At 41.9% G+C, this 15,373-nt stretch overlaps 1 protein-coding gene across 1 annotated transcript; it reads right to left on the bottom strand.

Moving 5' to 3' along the window:
- Window positions 1-223: 223 nt before the first annotated feature.
- On the bottom strand, window positions 224-15,018 carry LOC116902788 (murinoglobulin-1-like). The gene is made up of 11 exons (XM_032905126.1): window positions 14,868-15,018; window positions 14,576-14,650; window positions 13,596-13,776; window positions 5,607-5,830; window positions 4,059-4,277; window positions 3,779-3,906; window positions 3,444-3,534; window positions 2,772-2,840; window positions 1,827-1,929; window positions 681-722; window positions 224-369 (listed from the first exon to the last, which is right to left on the bottom strand). Exons 1-11 carry the CDS (start codon window positions 14,871-14,873, stop codon window positions 353-355), a joined length of 1,155 nt encoding a protein of 384 aa, XP_032761017.1. The 5' UTR covers window positions 14,874-15,018; the 3' UTR covers window positions 224-352.
- Between the last annotated feature and the right edge of the window lie 355 nt (window positions 15,019-15,373).

Genomic DNA, 15,373 nt, shown 5'->3' on the forward strand with positions numbered 1-15,373 from the left:
ATACATCCATGGTGATTTTCTTATGGAGGTAAGGTTGCCACAGGGGTTGTCCATGTCCGGAGCTCTGTTTAATTGAAGCAGTTGCAGTGTTTCCCATGCTCACAATACATGCTCTTCTGTTTAGAAGTCATCTCTGTTCATCCAAAATGTGGAGCATAGAGCAAAACACTAACTGAGCAAGGAGTAAATTTGGATTAAGTGGAGAAATAATCACAGATAGAGACTCGCTAGAATTATGTCTTTATTTACCAAGATTGTTCAGTATTTGTATTTCAGAGACAAACACAAATCACCACCTTGAAAGTTCTCTGGTTTGGGGATTCCAGCAATGCCTTGTCCACAGATATGAGTTTCAAACATTTTGTTTGTCTGTATGGGGAGAAGAGAAAACAGCATGTGATGAGTATAATGTCACTGGGTACAGGCAGCAATGTTCTCTGCTGGATAGCAAACTGGCCAAGGTCCAGAATGGTATCCTTCAGATTTTCTACCATAAGCTACCATACATGTTCATAAAGATGTTACAGGAGTCTCCTAGGGTTAGTACACCAATCCAAAGGTGCACATTTCTGTGTTTTTGCTCAGTGAGAATTGTCTGAGCTCATCTAATAAAAGTTTGGGATAGTTTTGAGGTGAAGGAGGTCAGAGGAAGGCTTGTGCAAGGAGTGCTAGGTGCTTACCTGAGCTGCAGGGGCTGCTGTATTCCGCAAAAGCCACTTCATCTGAAAGACATGGGGTTAGAACCTGAGAATCAGGGTTTTTGGGAGAGGAGTGTGTGGAGGGAAAGGTGGGTGGAGGGAGGGGTGTGTGGAGGGTAGGTGATGTTTTGGGGCTGACCACTTTCCTCAATCAGGACCTGGGTGATTGCTAAAACATTCTCTCTAGGGTTATCAGACAAACCAAAGGAGGGAACGTTTCCCCTTGAAGCAACTGGTTGGCATTTTTATCCTGGGGCAGCAAGTTGGCTCAGTGGAAAAAAGTGCTTGCTGCCAAGCCTTGTGACCTGAGTGAGGATCCGCATGGCAGAAGTAGAGAGCCCATTTTAATGAAATGGCCAGGTGACCTTCACAAGCACTGTGATGTGCCTGCCTCTCACAATATAAACAAACAAACACAACAACACTGGAGTCATTTACCCTGTGGAGAAATCAAACACTTCTCCTACAGTGTTTGAGCAGAGGACTAGCTGCGATCCTTGAAGACATATGTCCTTTCTGATTCCATTCTATGATCCTGTTTTCCTTCACTATTTCTTGAATTCTTCTAGTCTGAAACATTTGGTTTGTATCTCTTCCCTTGACAGAAAGCCCTCCATTTAATTCCCTAGCTCTGGCGTTGTGTTCTTTCTTTGGTTACCACTGAGCACAAAGACTCCAATTCCCTCTCATCTTTATATTTCCACTCTAATTATCTGTACATTTCTTCCTCTTCCCATTGTTGCATTTCTAAGATTTGTGTGTCTTTCAACCTATAGCCCCCACTTTGTAAAGTGTTTGGTCCCTTGGGTTACTTGGACATGTTTGGTCCCACATGATTACCTGCAGACACAGGAACAAGGCATGAGTGGCTGAATAAACTGTAATTTTATACATGTTTTCTGGCCTACATAATATGTCAGAGTCTAAAAAACAATTGTCTTTACTAGTAGGTGTGATTGTGTATGTCTGTAATATTAGCATTTGGGAGGCTGAGTCAAGAGGACTGAGGATTTGGGCCAGCCCGAGTTACATAGTGAGAAAGTGTTAAAAAAAAGAAAAACAAACAAAAAAACAACAACAACTCAAAACAACAACCCAAACAAGTTTCTTCCGGGTCATCTCACTCACCTGTCTCATAGTAGTCATACACTTTCACAATAGCAGGCTGCAGGTTCTTTACTGGGATGTCTTGTTGAATGATGAAGGAGAAGGACAGTGTCTGATTGGTTACCTGGGAGAGAAAAATGATCCAGACTCACAAAAGGGGCCAGTGTTTTTCCTCAGCGTGACTGACTTATGTGTTGGGTAGCATTTGCTCTCACAGTCACTGTGTTCCTTAACTGCTCACCTATGTGGATGCTGATATGGATTTTAGAGTCAGGGTGGGAAGAACTGAAGTAGAGGTTCCTGGCAATATGTGAAGCTTTTCCATTCTATTAAATCATTCCAAAAATTCATATTCCCCCTTTGATATTTGATTTTGTCCATTGTGAGAGTTAACCTTTTGACTTGCTGACTTGGGATCCAAAGCTAAGTCCCAGGAAAGCCAGCAATGAGGAAACAAGACTTAAAGATTTGTTTTTTACTACTACTACTACTACTACTACTACTACTACTACTACTACTACTACTACTACTGTTGTTCTGTGTGTGTGTGTGTGTGTGTGTGTGTGTGTGTGCGTGTGTTGTGTTTCTGTACTGATGGAGCCTAGAGGAGGGAATCAGATTCCCTGGAACTGGAGTTATAGGGAGTTGTGAATTGGGTGGGCTTCAGGGAACTGAATTCTGATCTTCTGCAAGAGCAGTAAGTGCCCTTAACTGCTGAATCAGGTCTCCAGGCCAGAGAGAAAGAACTCACAGCTCATCTAGTAAGAGAAGGCGTGCCCCCTAACTCTCAGTTAGGAATTGATAATCCTTTAGAATTGCTTCTCTTCTGCTGTGCTTCCCTACATAGACTCACAAAAAGATTGCCCACCAAGGCATGTATAGGAAGGCAGGAAAGACCCTCACCTGACCCACATAGATCAAGGACTGCCATCTCGGCAGGTCTAGGGAGGAAGGAAGGAATCGTACCTGGTCCAAATATAACAGGACGTTGGTGGTGGTCACTTCTGTTCTGCTTATGTGCTCTAATCTTTCAAGCTGAAAATGAGAGAAAACCCCGAGTTACTGAAAAAGCCTTGGGGGTGAGGACGATAAATGAACTGTGGGGTAGTGGATGACAAACAGGTAATGTTATTGAATTCATTTAAATGAATGGGAAGAAACTTTCTCAATAAAATGAAAATATATTTAGAAAATTGTGACTGCTACTCTACTGAAGGCCTGGCTGAATATGAGTGATAGGCTTTTTGACTTTTGTTTGAACATTAAAAATAGTCACCCATCTGGTAGTACCTACCCCATATTCAATGTGCTGTTATCAACCTTAGTTTTTGTCAATTTTCATAGTTCTTAAACTACACCTACAATTTGGCCATTTAATAATATTTTCCCATGAATCATTGACCAGGTTCATCACAATTTAAAAGTTATCATTAGATAGATTGTAGACTCAGTGAGCTCAGATCTCTTTCTTATGTTTCTTGTGCTGGCTGCTATCACAAACACTACCTATATCAGCATTTTGACAAAAGCCAAGTGTGTTAAATTAACGGCCTTGAAATGGGTTGACATAATCATGATGGTATTTGTAGGCTCCTAGTCTGAGGATACAAGGAATCCAAACATCTCGTCTCTGCCTACCTTCTTCATGGTTGGTTTCAATGGGATGAAACCAGAGAGCATCTTCACATCAGCAATCACCATGTTGGAGGCTGGACGGCTCCCCGTGTAACTACGGACCAAAGAAGTGCACAGGAGGTGTCATTTTACAGTTCCTCATTGTTCACTTTGCTGAAGCCCAATATTTTTAATCATTTATTTTTACAGGCAAAAAAAATTCTTAATGAAGAGACCCACTTTAGGTATCTTTGAACCCGATCCATGAAGAGTGTTAGGAAGACAGCCCTATAGTAGCTGAGAGACAGAGACAGAGATACATGCTCATACAGAGACAGAGACACATGCCAATCTCATACCTGATTTCTAGTGAGATTTGGAAGCTGTTCTGGCCTTTGGGGTTGTCACAAGTCAGGGGTACTGTCTGCACCTTTAGAGCAAATGCAGGCTGCTGCTTCTCCAAGGGCATGTTGTATCTCAGCGTAGTCTGATAAGTAGTGAACAGAAATACTTCACCTCCGTTGCACTGTGTCATTGGATCAATTTTCCCCAATGTGAGCATAGTGTGTCCAAAGTCAGACTTTCCATTTTGGGGAAGGAGGCTCACAGCCACATACCCACAACTTCCCAGCATCCTACCTGAGTATACACACATCCTTCCCCTGACACACTGACGGTATAGTTCCCAGGAATGTCTGGTAATGAGACCTGCTGCAGTAACAGGCGATTACTCTTGTCCACTTGGAACTTTTGGGAAAATGACCCTGAAGATTGGACGGTCACCGAAGGAGTTTTCTGACTTTTGGAAAACATAGCTGCTCCATATTTGGACAGAGCATCAAGGGCCACCACAGTGTCCTGACAGGAATGAATGAAAACGTTCAGGATAGCATCCATTTGGAAGGCCTTGAGCTCTTCCCAAAGTTTGCTCTAGCTGTGACAAACTGTCATGAATCTTCTGTCTCTAATTACTTGAGCTCTAGACTTTATTTCAGGCTTTAATATAGAAACATTTGAGGGTCAAAAAACTCCACAATTGCTTACCCCTTAGAGTATCCCTGTCATATACAAATCCTCCTAGCCAGAGGAAATAGTTAGATTATCCTCCCAGCATTCATTGTTTTTCTCCTTTGTCCCCAACTCCCATGGTGATCAACTCCATCTCTCCACAAAACCACATCCTTGCTCTCATTGGCAAACTTCCTTCTGCACTTCTTGAGGAATCAAGGACCCATGGCCAAGTGCCTGTCCTGGTTTAGTCTTATCACATAGAAAAAACCATGGTCTAGTGTTGTCCTTCACTGCCTTGCTCTTTAGTGGCATACTCTGTTCAAGTGACCTCCATGGTCCAGAAAGGATCTCTCTCACACGATCCTTTCTTATCCTAAGAGAACTTCAGCTGCTAACCTGAGAACAGGGCCCAGCAAGAGAGCAGAAACATGAAGCAAGGACTTTACGATCACAACAGGGATGTCTAGTGAAAAGAAAGAGGAAAAGAACTGAACTGCAAAGTAGAATGGCTAGTATCACAGAAGTTTTCTTTTCAATACATTGTACTTATCCTTTAGAGGACCCTGCCATCTCACTATTAACTCTGCCATGGTGCCAGAATAACTGGAACATGAATTATAGTCATTGTGGCAGATGTGTTTTGGAGGTGGAGATGTTATTACCTCAGGACAGCCCTGGTAGTTCCCAAGTGTCAAGAGGTAGCAGAACCTCCTGCCAGCTTGCAGAGAAGCCGAGAGTGATCTATCCCACATAAGATTAGGAGAGCCTATCAGGAGAAGGGAAACAGCTGACCTAAGGTCAGTAGGGCAGCAGACATGTCGGTTTGGTCTTGGGTCTCTGTATGCTGTTCTAGGGTGAAGGAGCTATGTCTAGGGTGAGGGAGCTATGCCTAGGATTCTGGATAATCCAGGATTTTGGATTAAAAATTGGATCTGGGTTAGGAAGTTCTCAGAAACATAGGCCTGTTTCACTAATCCTGGTATCAAGAGAACTCCTGTGGCTGGGAACAGGAACAAGGACAATTTATTGTAGGATTCTATCATCCCACACTTCCTACACACACAAAATATCCACGAGTAACATTTCCTTGTTCTCTTCTCTTCACCTTTTTATGGTTCCTGTGTCTCTTGTTCAAATTCCCTAATCCCATGTGGATTCTGAAGGAAAACCACTGACCTGTGTGGAGGAGAAGCCGCCATGGGAATTCTGCTGCTTTGTGAGCCACTTGATGGTGCCCATTGACAAAGCCAGGTCCTCAGGGGATGGGGCTGGCTGGGCAGTGAGGCGAGCTAAGACGACATAGGCACTCATCTCTACTTCAGCAGAGGAAGCCTGGGGTGTGTACAGATAACGCTCTGATTTTGTGGGTTTCTGAGGTCTTTCCCAGTGGATGGAGTTGTCTTAGGGTAAAAATAGAGAGAAAATTAAAAGTCTGAATGAAGAATGATTGCATGACAGTATTTAGAAAGAAGGACCTGTAAAAGGTTGTAGAAGGTTTTAAAGTTTTCACTCACAATACACCCAGGTTTACTAATTTATAGTAAAAGTCTGCAGTTGGTGTGGATGGGTCATGATTGAGAAAGACCATGGACAGAAATATTATGTTATTAACTAAATTAAGTCCTCAATAGAGCTCTAGGAGAGCTGTTGAAGAGACAAGAGCCTACGCGTCTCTTTTACTCATTAACTCCCTCACACCCAAAAAAGGGTCACTGTTCAGTGTTCAAACCAAATGACTTATTAAAGTTTCCCAGTGGGTTCGGAGTTTCAATTGAAACAGCAGAACATTGAAGCATCTTTCTTCTGTGTGTTCTTCATGTCTTTGCTGCAATAGGAATACACGTAGCAGAGAGAAATGCTAAGCTTTGAGAATGGACTACCCAGGAGTGCAGACATCTTGAGGCTGCACGACAGAGTGCCACCTCTGCACACCTTGGCCCACATCAGTGGTCCAAGGAGAATCTGCACAGTGCCTCTGGACACAGGGATATAGGAACAGACAGCCGCTGGTACTTGCAGTTCTGGTCTGTGCCCAGGACCGAACTGAACTGGCCAAACAGCTTCCTGCACCCAAATTCCATGCGGGAGAGAGCTGGACCCTCAGAAGTGTGGATACTCCTGAGAAGTCAGAGGAGAATACCCTCTGCCAACAGTCCAGACCCAAGAAGGAATCACATAGTGCCAACTGTGCCCATGGGGTGCAAGGACCTACAAGAGCAATCAGGGACAGCACCCTTTGATTCCTGCCAGCACTCAGAGAAGGAAGACAGTCTCCAGAAGTGCTGCCACAGCTAGGAGCAGAGGTAAGACCTACTTTTCTGCTACCAAGTGACCTTCCTGGTGGATTCATGATACACAGAGTCAGAAGTCCTCTGGGTCAGGGTACTTCCTGTTTCTGGATCTGCCCGGAAGTGAGCTGATACCATTCCACAGTTCCCTGCACCCAAATCCCATGGGAAAGAGAGCGGACCACCCAGGAGTGCAGACATCCTGGGACTGAAAGACAGACTGCCATCTCTGCACACCTTAGCCTACATCACTGGTCCAAGGGGAAACTGCACATTGTCTCTTGACATAGAGGTATAGGAACAAACAGTCACTAGTACCCCTGGTTCTGCTCTGAGCCCAGGACTGAATTGAACCAGCCAAACAGCTACCTGCACCCAAATCCCATGGGGGAGAGAGCTGGATCCTCAGAAATGTGGATACTCCAGAGAAGTAAGAGGAAAATACTCTCTGCCAACAGTCCAGACCCAAGAGGGAATCACCTAGTGCCAATTGTGCTGGCGGGGTGCAAGGACCTACATGAGAAATCAGGGGCAGATTCCTTTGATTCCTGCCCACACTCAAAGAAGGAAGATAGACTCCAGGAGAACCAACACACCCGAAATCAGAGCCCCTTTTCTCAGGAAAGGCTGAAAGAAAACAGGAAAACAGTTCTATAGGAGTGTTGATGCAGAGGCCTACAGCAGGGTCAAGTCACTCTCAGAAACAGCAAGACAAGCAAACACCAGAGACAACCCAATGGCTAGAGGCAAGTGCAGGAACCTAAGCAACAGAAACAAAAACTACTTGGCATGATCAGAGCCCAGTTCTCCCACCAAAGAAAATACTGGATATTCAAACACACCAGAAAAGCAAGATTTAGATTTAAAAATCACATTTTTGATAATGATGGAGGAGTTTAAGAAAGACATAAAAATACTCCCTTAAAGAAATGCAGGAAAACACAAAAAAATAAATAGAAACCCTGAGAGAGGAAACACAAAAATCGCTGAAAGATTTACAGGAAAACACAGCCAAACAGGTGAATGAATTGAAAATGGAAATAGAAACAATGAAGAAAGCACCAAGGGAGACAACCCTGGATATAGAAAACCAGAGGAAGAGATAAGGAGCTGTAGATACAAGCATCACCAACAGAATACAAGACATAGAAAAGAGACTGTCAGGGGCAGAAGATACCATAGAAAACGTAGACATAGCTGTCAAAGATAATGTAAAATGCAAAAAGTTCCTAGCCCAAAAGATACAGGAAATCTAGGACACAATGAGAAGATCAAACCTAAGGATAACAGGTATAGAAGAAAGTGAAGACTCCCAATTTAAAGGGCCAGTAAATATATTCAACAAAATTATTCAAGAAAACTTCCCTAGTCTAAAGAAAGAAATGCCCATAAACATAAAAGAAGCCTACAGAACTCCAAATAGATTGGATCAGAAGAGAAATTCCTCCCATCACATAATAGTTCAAATTCACCAAATTCACAAAACAAAGAAAGAATATTAAAACCAGTAAGGGAAAAAGGTCAAGTGACATGTAAAGTCAGACCTATAAGAATCACACCAGACTTCTCACCAGAGACTGTGAAAGCCAGAAGATCCTGGACAGATGTCATACAGACCCTAAGAGAACACAAATGCCAGCCCAGGTTACTGTATCCAGCAAAACTTTCAATTAACATAGATGGAGAAACCAAGATATTCCTTGACAAAACCAAATTAACACAATATCTTTCTACAAATCCAGCCCTACAAAGGATAATAGATGGAAAACTCCAACACAAGTAGAGAAACTACACCATATAGAAAGCAGAAAGAGAATGTCCTTGCAATGAAACCAAAAGAAAGACAAACAAACATAATTCCACCTCTAACAATGAAAATAACAGAAAGTGACAATCACTATTCCTTATTATCTGTCAATGTCAATGGACTCAATTCCCCAATAAAAAGACATAGACTAACAGACTGGATACGTAAAGAGGAACCAGCATTTTGCTGCATGCAGGAGACAAACCTTAGAGACAAAGACAGACACTATCTCAGAGTAAATGGCTGGAAAACAACTTTCCAAGCAAATGGCCTGAAGAAAGAAGCTGGAGTTGCCATTCTAATATGAAATAAAATTGACTTTCAACCAAAAGTCATTAAAAAGGATAAGGAAGGACACTTCATATTCATCAAAGGAAAAATCCACCAAGATGAACTCTCAATCCTAAATATCTATGCACCAAATGCAAGGGCACCTATATTCATAAAAGAAACCTTACTAAAGCTCAAAGCACACATTGCACATCATACAATAATAGTAGAGAATTTCAACACCCCACTCTCATCACTGGACAGACCATAGAAACAGAAATTAAACAGAGACATAAAGAAACTACTAGAAGTTATGAATCAAATGGATTTTACAGACATTTATAGAACATTCCATCCTAAAACAAAAAGACATACCTTCTTCTCAGCACCTCATGGAACCTTCTCCAAAATTGACCATGTAATCAGTCATAAAACAGGCCTCAACAGATACAAGAAGATCGAAATAATTCCATGCATCCTATTAGATCACCACGCTCTAAGAGTGGTCTTCAATAAAAACAATAATGACAGAAAGCCCACGAGTACATGGAAGTTGGGCAATGCTCTACTCAATGACAACAGGGTCAAGGAACAAATAAAGAAATAAATTAAGACTTCTTAGAATTTAACAAAAATGAAGATACAACATTCCCAAAGTTATGGGACACAATGAAAGTGGTACTAAGTGGAAAACTCATTGCTCTGAGTGCCTGCAAAAAGAAAGAAGAGAAAGCATATGTGAGCAGTTTACCAGCACACCTAAAGGCTCTAGAACAAAAAGAAATAGATAAACCCAAGAGGAGTAGAAGGTAGGAAATAATCAAACTCAGAGGTGAAATCAACCAAGTAGAAATGAAAAGGACTATACAAAGAATCAAGAAAACCAGGAGCTGGTTTGTTGAGAAAATCAACAAGATAGATAAATCCTTACCCAGACTAGCCAGAGGTCACAGAGAATGTATCCAAATTAACAAAATCAGAAATGAAAAGGGAGATATAGCAACAGAATCTGAAGAAATTTAAAAAATCATCAGATCCTACTACAAATCCTGTATTCAACAAAACTGGAAAATCTGGAGGAAATGGACAATTGTCTAGACATATAGCAGGTACCAAAGTTAAATCAGGAACACATAAACAATCTAAACAACCCCATAACTCCTAACGAAATAGAAGCAATTATTAAAAGTCTCCCAACCCAAAAAAAGCCCATGTCCAAATGGGTTCAATGCAGAATTCTGTCAGACCTTCATAGAAGACCTCATACCAATACTGTAGAAGCTACTCCACAAAACAGAAACAGATGGAGCATTACCAAATTCCTTCTATGAAGCCACAATTACTCTTACACTGAAACCACACAAAGATCCAACAAAGAAATAGAACCAATTTCCCTCATGAATATTGATGCAAAAATACTCAATAAAATTCTTGCAAACCAAATACAAGAACATATCAAAATGATCTTCCATCATGATCAAGTAGGCTTCATACCACGGATGCAGGGATGTTTTAATATATAAAAATCAGTCAATGTAATCCACTATATAAACAAACTCAAAGATAAGAACCACGTGATCATCTCATTAGATGCTGAGAAAGTATTTGACAAAATTCAACACCCCTTCATGATAAAAGCCCTGAAAAGATCAGGAATTTAAGGCCCATATCTAAACATAGTAAAAGCAATATACAGCAAACCAGTAGGTAACATCAAAGTAAATGGAGAGAAACTTGAAGCAATCCCACTAAAATCAGGGACTAGACAATGCTGCCCACTCTCTCTCTACTTATTCAATATAGTACTCAAAGTCCTAGCCAGAGCAATGAGACAGCCAAAGGAGGTCAAAGGGTACAAATTGTAAGGGAAGAAATCAAAATATCACTATTTGCAGATGATATGATACTGTACTTAAATGACCCCAAACGTTACACCAGAAAACTTCTTACCCTGAAAAACAGCTTCAGCAAAATGTAGGGGCATAAAATTAACTCAAACAAATCAGAAGCCTTCCTCTACTCAAAGGGTAAACAGGCTGAGGTAGAAATCAAGGAAATCACACCCTTCACAATAGTCCCAAATTATATAAAATATCTTGGTGTGACTTTAACCAAGCAAGTGAAAGATCTGTATGATAAGAACTTCAAGTCTCCTGAAAAGAAAGAAATTAGGAAGATCTCAGAAGATGGAAGGATCTCCCATGCTCATGGATTGGCAGGATTAATATAGTAAAGATGGCCATTTTGCCAAAAGCAATCTAGATTCAATGCAATCCCCACCAAAATTCCAACTCAATTCTTCACAGAGTTAGAAAGTACAATTTGTAAATTCATTTGGAATAAAAAAAAAGGAAGATAGCAAAAACTATACTCAACAATAGAAGAACTTCTGAGGGAATCACCATCCCTGACTTCAAGCAGTATTACAGAGCAATAGTCATAAAAACTGTATGGTATTGGTACAGAGACAGGCAGATCAGTGGAACAGAACTGAAGACCCAGAAATGAACCCACACACCTATAGTCACTTGATCTTTGACGAAGGTGCTAAAACCATCCAATGGAAGAAAGATAGCAGTTTCAATAAATGGTGCTAGTTCAACTGAAGGTCAACATGTAGAAGAATGCAAATTGATCCATTCTTATCACCATGTACAAAGCTTAAGTCCAAGTGGATCAAGGACCTCCACATCAAACCAGATACACTCAAACTAATAGAAGAAAAAGTGGGGAAGCATCTCGAACACATGGGCACTGGAGAAAATTTCCTGAACAAAACACCAATGGCTCATGCTCTAAGATCAAGAATCGACAAATGGGACCTCATAAAACTGCAAAGCTTTTGTAAAGCAAAAGACACTGTTATTAGGACAAAATGGCAACCAATAGATTGGGAAAAGATCTTTACCAATCCTACATTTGATAGAGGGCTAATATCCAAAATATACAAAGAACTCAAGAAGTTAGACTCCAAGAGCCAAATAACCCTATTAAAAATGGGGTACAGAGCTAAACAAAGAATTCACAGCTGAAGAATGCCAAATGGCTGAGAAGCACCTAAAGAAATGTTCAACATCTTTAGTCATCAGGGAAATGCAAATCAAAACAATCCTGAGATTCCACCTCACAGCAGTCGGAATAACTAAGATAAAAAATTGTGACAGCAGATGCTGGCCAGGATGTGGAGAAAGAGGAACCCTTTTCCATTGTTGGTGGGATTTCAAACTGGTACAACCACTCTGGAAATCAGTCTGGAGGTTCCTCAGAAAATTGGATATTCCGCTACCTGAGGACCCAGCTATACCTCTCTTGGGCACATACCCAAATGATGCTCCAACATTCAACAAAGACACATGCTCCACTATGTTCGTAGCAGCCTTATTTACAATATCCAGAAGCTGGAAAGAAACCAAATTCCCTTCAACAGAGGAATGGATACAGAAAATGTGGTACATCTACACAATGGATTACTACTTAGCTATCAAAAACAATGGCTTCATGAAATTCATAGGCAAATGGAATGAACTAGAAAATAGCATCTGAGTGAGGTTACTCAATCACAGAAATACACACTTGGTATGCACTCATTGATAAGTGGATATTAGCCAAAAAGCTCAAATTATCCAAGATGCAATCCACAGACCACAGGAAGCTCAAGAAGGATGACTAAAATGTGGATGCTTCACTCCTTAAAATTGGGAACAAAAATATTCATAGAAGTGGATATGCATGCAAAGTTTGGAGCAGAGGCTGAAGGAATGGCCATTCAGAGGCTGACCCACACCTGGCCCATATATATACAACCACCAAAACCAGAGAAGATTGATGAAGCCAGAAAATGCATGCTGAAAGGAACTGGATATAGATCTCTCCTGAGAGATATATCCAGAGCATGTCCAATACAGAGGTCAATGCTATCAGCAAACCACCAAACTGAGAATAGTAGCCCTTTTGGGGGAATTAGAGGAAGTATTGAAAGAGTTGAAGGAACTTGCAACCCCATAAAAACAACAATGCCAACCAACCACAGCTTCCAGGGACTAAACCACTACCAAAAGACTGTACATGGACTGACCTAGGGCTCCAACTGCATATGTAGCAGAGAATAGACTTGTTGGGCACCAGGAGAAGGGGAAGCTCTTGGTCCTCCTAAGGTTGGACCCTCCAGTGCAGGGGAATATGGGGGGCAATAAGGGGGATCTATAGAGAATATGGGGGAGGGGAGGGGAGGGAATGGGGGCTTATGGACAAGAAACCAGGAAGAGGAATAACATTTGAAATGTAGGTAAAGAAATATATCTAATTAAAAAAATTTTAAAAATTCTTATTTTTCAGATACTCTTTTAAACTGTCAAGGATCCATGTAAATATGGCAGTTCTATCATCATTCACTAAGCAGCAGTGAAAAGTTTTCCTAAAGAATGAGTTTCCTTCTTGGTCTTAGCAACAATTTAGAAACTTTGGCCTTCTTTAGTTCTAAAACGTTATAAAAATAAACTTTTCACAAAAGAAAACATAAAAGCTCGACTTTAACTATCTTCACCTTTGTAAGACAGTTAGACCTGTGTGCATTCTACTGTGATATTATATTTGTTGGTTTTGGTCACACTATGAGCAAATGCCAAACAGAAGGCTTTTGTAGAGAAGGAAAAGACATTTGGTAATGGGAAGTCCAAGGAGAAACCTCAGTGTGCCATAGAGCTGGGACTAAAATGTAATGCTGTTTCCATTCTCCATGTGCTCCCCTGTTTTCCTTCATGGGGGCTGGATGGAGACAAACTTGAGAACACACATTCTTACCTTCTGTTATAGCTTCCTTATCAAGGGATTTCAGGATTTCGTTTCTCTTCTCCTGGTTTCCCGCAAGAGCGAAAGCATAGGCCATCAGTGCCTTGGTGTACACAAAGCTGCCATTTCTTCCTTGCTCTATGGTGTCCCAAGATGCCTCTAGGCAGCTCAGGGCTTTGGAGACAACAGGATCCTGTTGGCAGAAAAAGAAAAACTGAGCTATTTGGAAAAAAAATGGTCCTAGAAGATCGAGGACAAATATGGAGGCTACTGTGTTTACAATTTTCAAATTAATCTTCCCTCCCCTCTCCTCCCATCCCCTCCCATTCCTTCTCCTCCTTCCCTTCCACCTCCCTACTCTCTCTCTGTCCCTCCCTCCCTTTTCCCTCCCCCTTCTTCCTCCATGCATCTCTCTCCCTTCCTTTTTCCTTCCCTTCCTCCCTTATTTGCTCCTCTCTCTCTGTATCTCTCTGTCTCTTTCTCTATCTCTCTCTGTCTGCCTCTCTCTCTGTCCTCCCTCCATCTCCTCCGTCCCTTTTCTTCCCTCCCTCCATCCTCCCCATTCTTTCTCCCTCTTTCTCCTTCCCTCTCCCTCCCTCCCCTTCTGCCTCCCTCTCTTTCTCCTTCCTTCTCTTTCCATCCCTTCCTTTCGCCCTCCCTTTCCTCCTTTCCTTCTTCCATTCCTCCTTTCCTATCTTCTTCCTGTCATTGATTATCTGTCTACTTCTCTGCTACCTTTTGTGAGCCATTCCTTTTTATAAACTATGTTCCATATAAGATACAGACAAATAGGGACAGCATCAGAGGCTGTGATTTCAGTTTGATTTTTTTGAAACATATCCAGGATTTTGTTGAGCAAGTGGATGCTTATTAATGAAATCTGACAAGTGCAAAGCATTGTAAAAAAGGAAAACTTCCTCTTGGCTTTACAAAGGATAGGAAGTCACAGACTTTGTACCACTTTGGATGCTGGAAAGCCGTGTGGCACCTACCGTGTCTGGGAGTGAACTTTCCAGAAGGGCCATGGTTATATAGGCAGAGAGGGTGATTTCATCATCGACTCCACCCTGCAAACAGCAAAGGAGAGTAATCAGCAAAAAATACAGCAAGCAAGATGTCTTCTCCTCTCATGGCCAATCCAAGTATTCAATGGAAGTATTCACATCCCCTTATGAAAAAGTACATCCCAACCTAGAGGCTTATTCCTCCCCATGGTAAGTAGTAGGACCTGACCTTGAGGAGTTACTAGGCCACCATGCTTATAAGCACTTCAGAAAAGATCACCTTCATGGCATTGTTGAACAGTGATCCGGAGCTCCTGAAGCAGCCACTGTCCTTCTGCTGCTTGGAGAGCCAGGTGAAGGCGTCGGTGATGTGTGATTCGTCGATGAAGATGAGGGCTCGAGCTTGGGCAAAAGACTTGAGCACAAAGGCTGTGAGCCTGATGGGGAGGGAGAGTGTGGAGATGAAGCCTTTGTTCTGAGGCAGCATCTCCACACATGGGTTTCCAGGGACCAGGTTCACACTCATGAGCAATCAGTCTAAGTGTCTCTGAGCAGGACAGCTGGACAGTGTCTCTGGCTACTCCCAAGTAGTCTAACGTTCCATGGTCCACTTGGATGGAGACGCACTAGGTGTGGTTTCAGGTGCTTCCTGCTTCCTGTCTCGTTGCTCCTACATTGCGCCCTCTGGTGTTTCTCTAACACATCTTCATGCTTATCCTAGGCTTCCCCTCACTTCCTATGATTTCCTTTTGTAGAAAGAAGAATCTCCTTTCCTAAAAGCCAAAG

Source organism: Rattus rattus, chromosome 6 (assembly GCF_011064425.1).
Source record: "Rattus rattus isolate New Zealand chromosome 6, Rrattus_CSIRO_v1, whole genome shotgun sequence".
Classification (NCBI taxonomy): Eukaryota; Metazoa; Chordata; class Mammalia; order Rodentia; family Muridae; genus Rattus; species Rattus rattus.

Bases quoted from the DNA above. Each gene is read 5' to 3' on its own strand.
- LOC116902788 (XM_032905126.1), bottom strand. The intron at 4,278-5,606 runs GTCAGTGGTTTT...CATTCCTGTCAG, and splicing joins GCGGCTTCTCCTCCACACAG to GACACTGTGGTGGCCCTTGA. The intron at 3,907-4,058 runs GTAGGATGCTGG...ACTACTTATCAG, and splicing joins AAGGATGTGTGTATACTCAG to ACTACGCTGAGATACAACAT.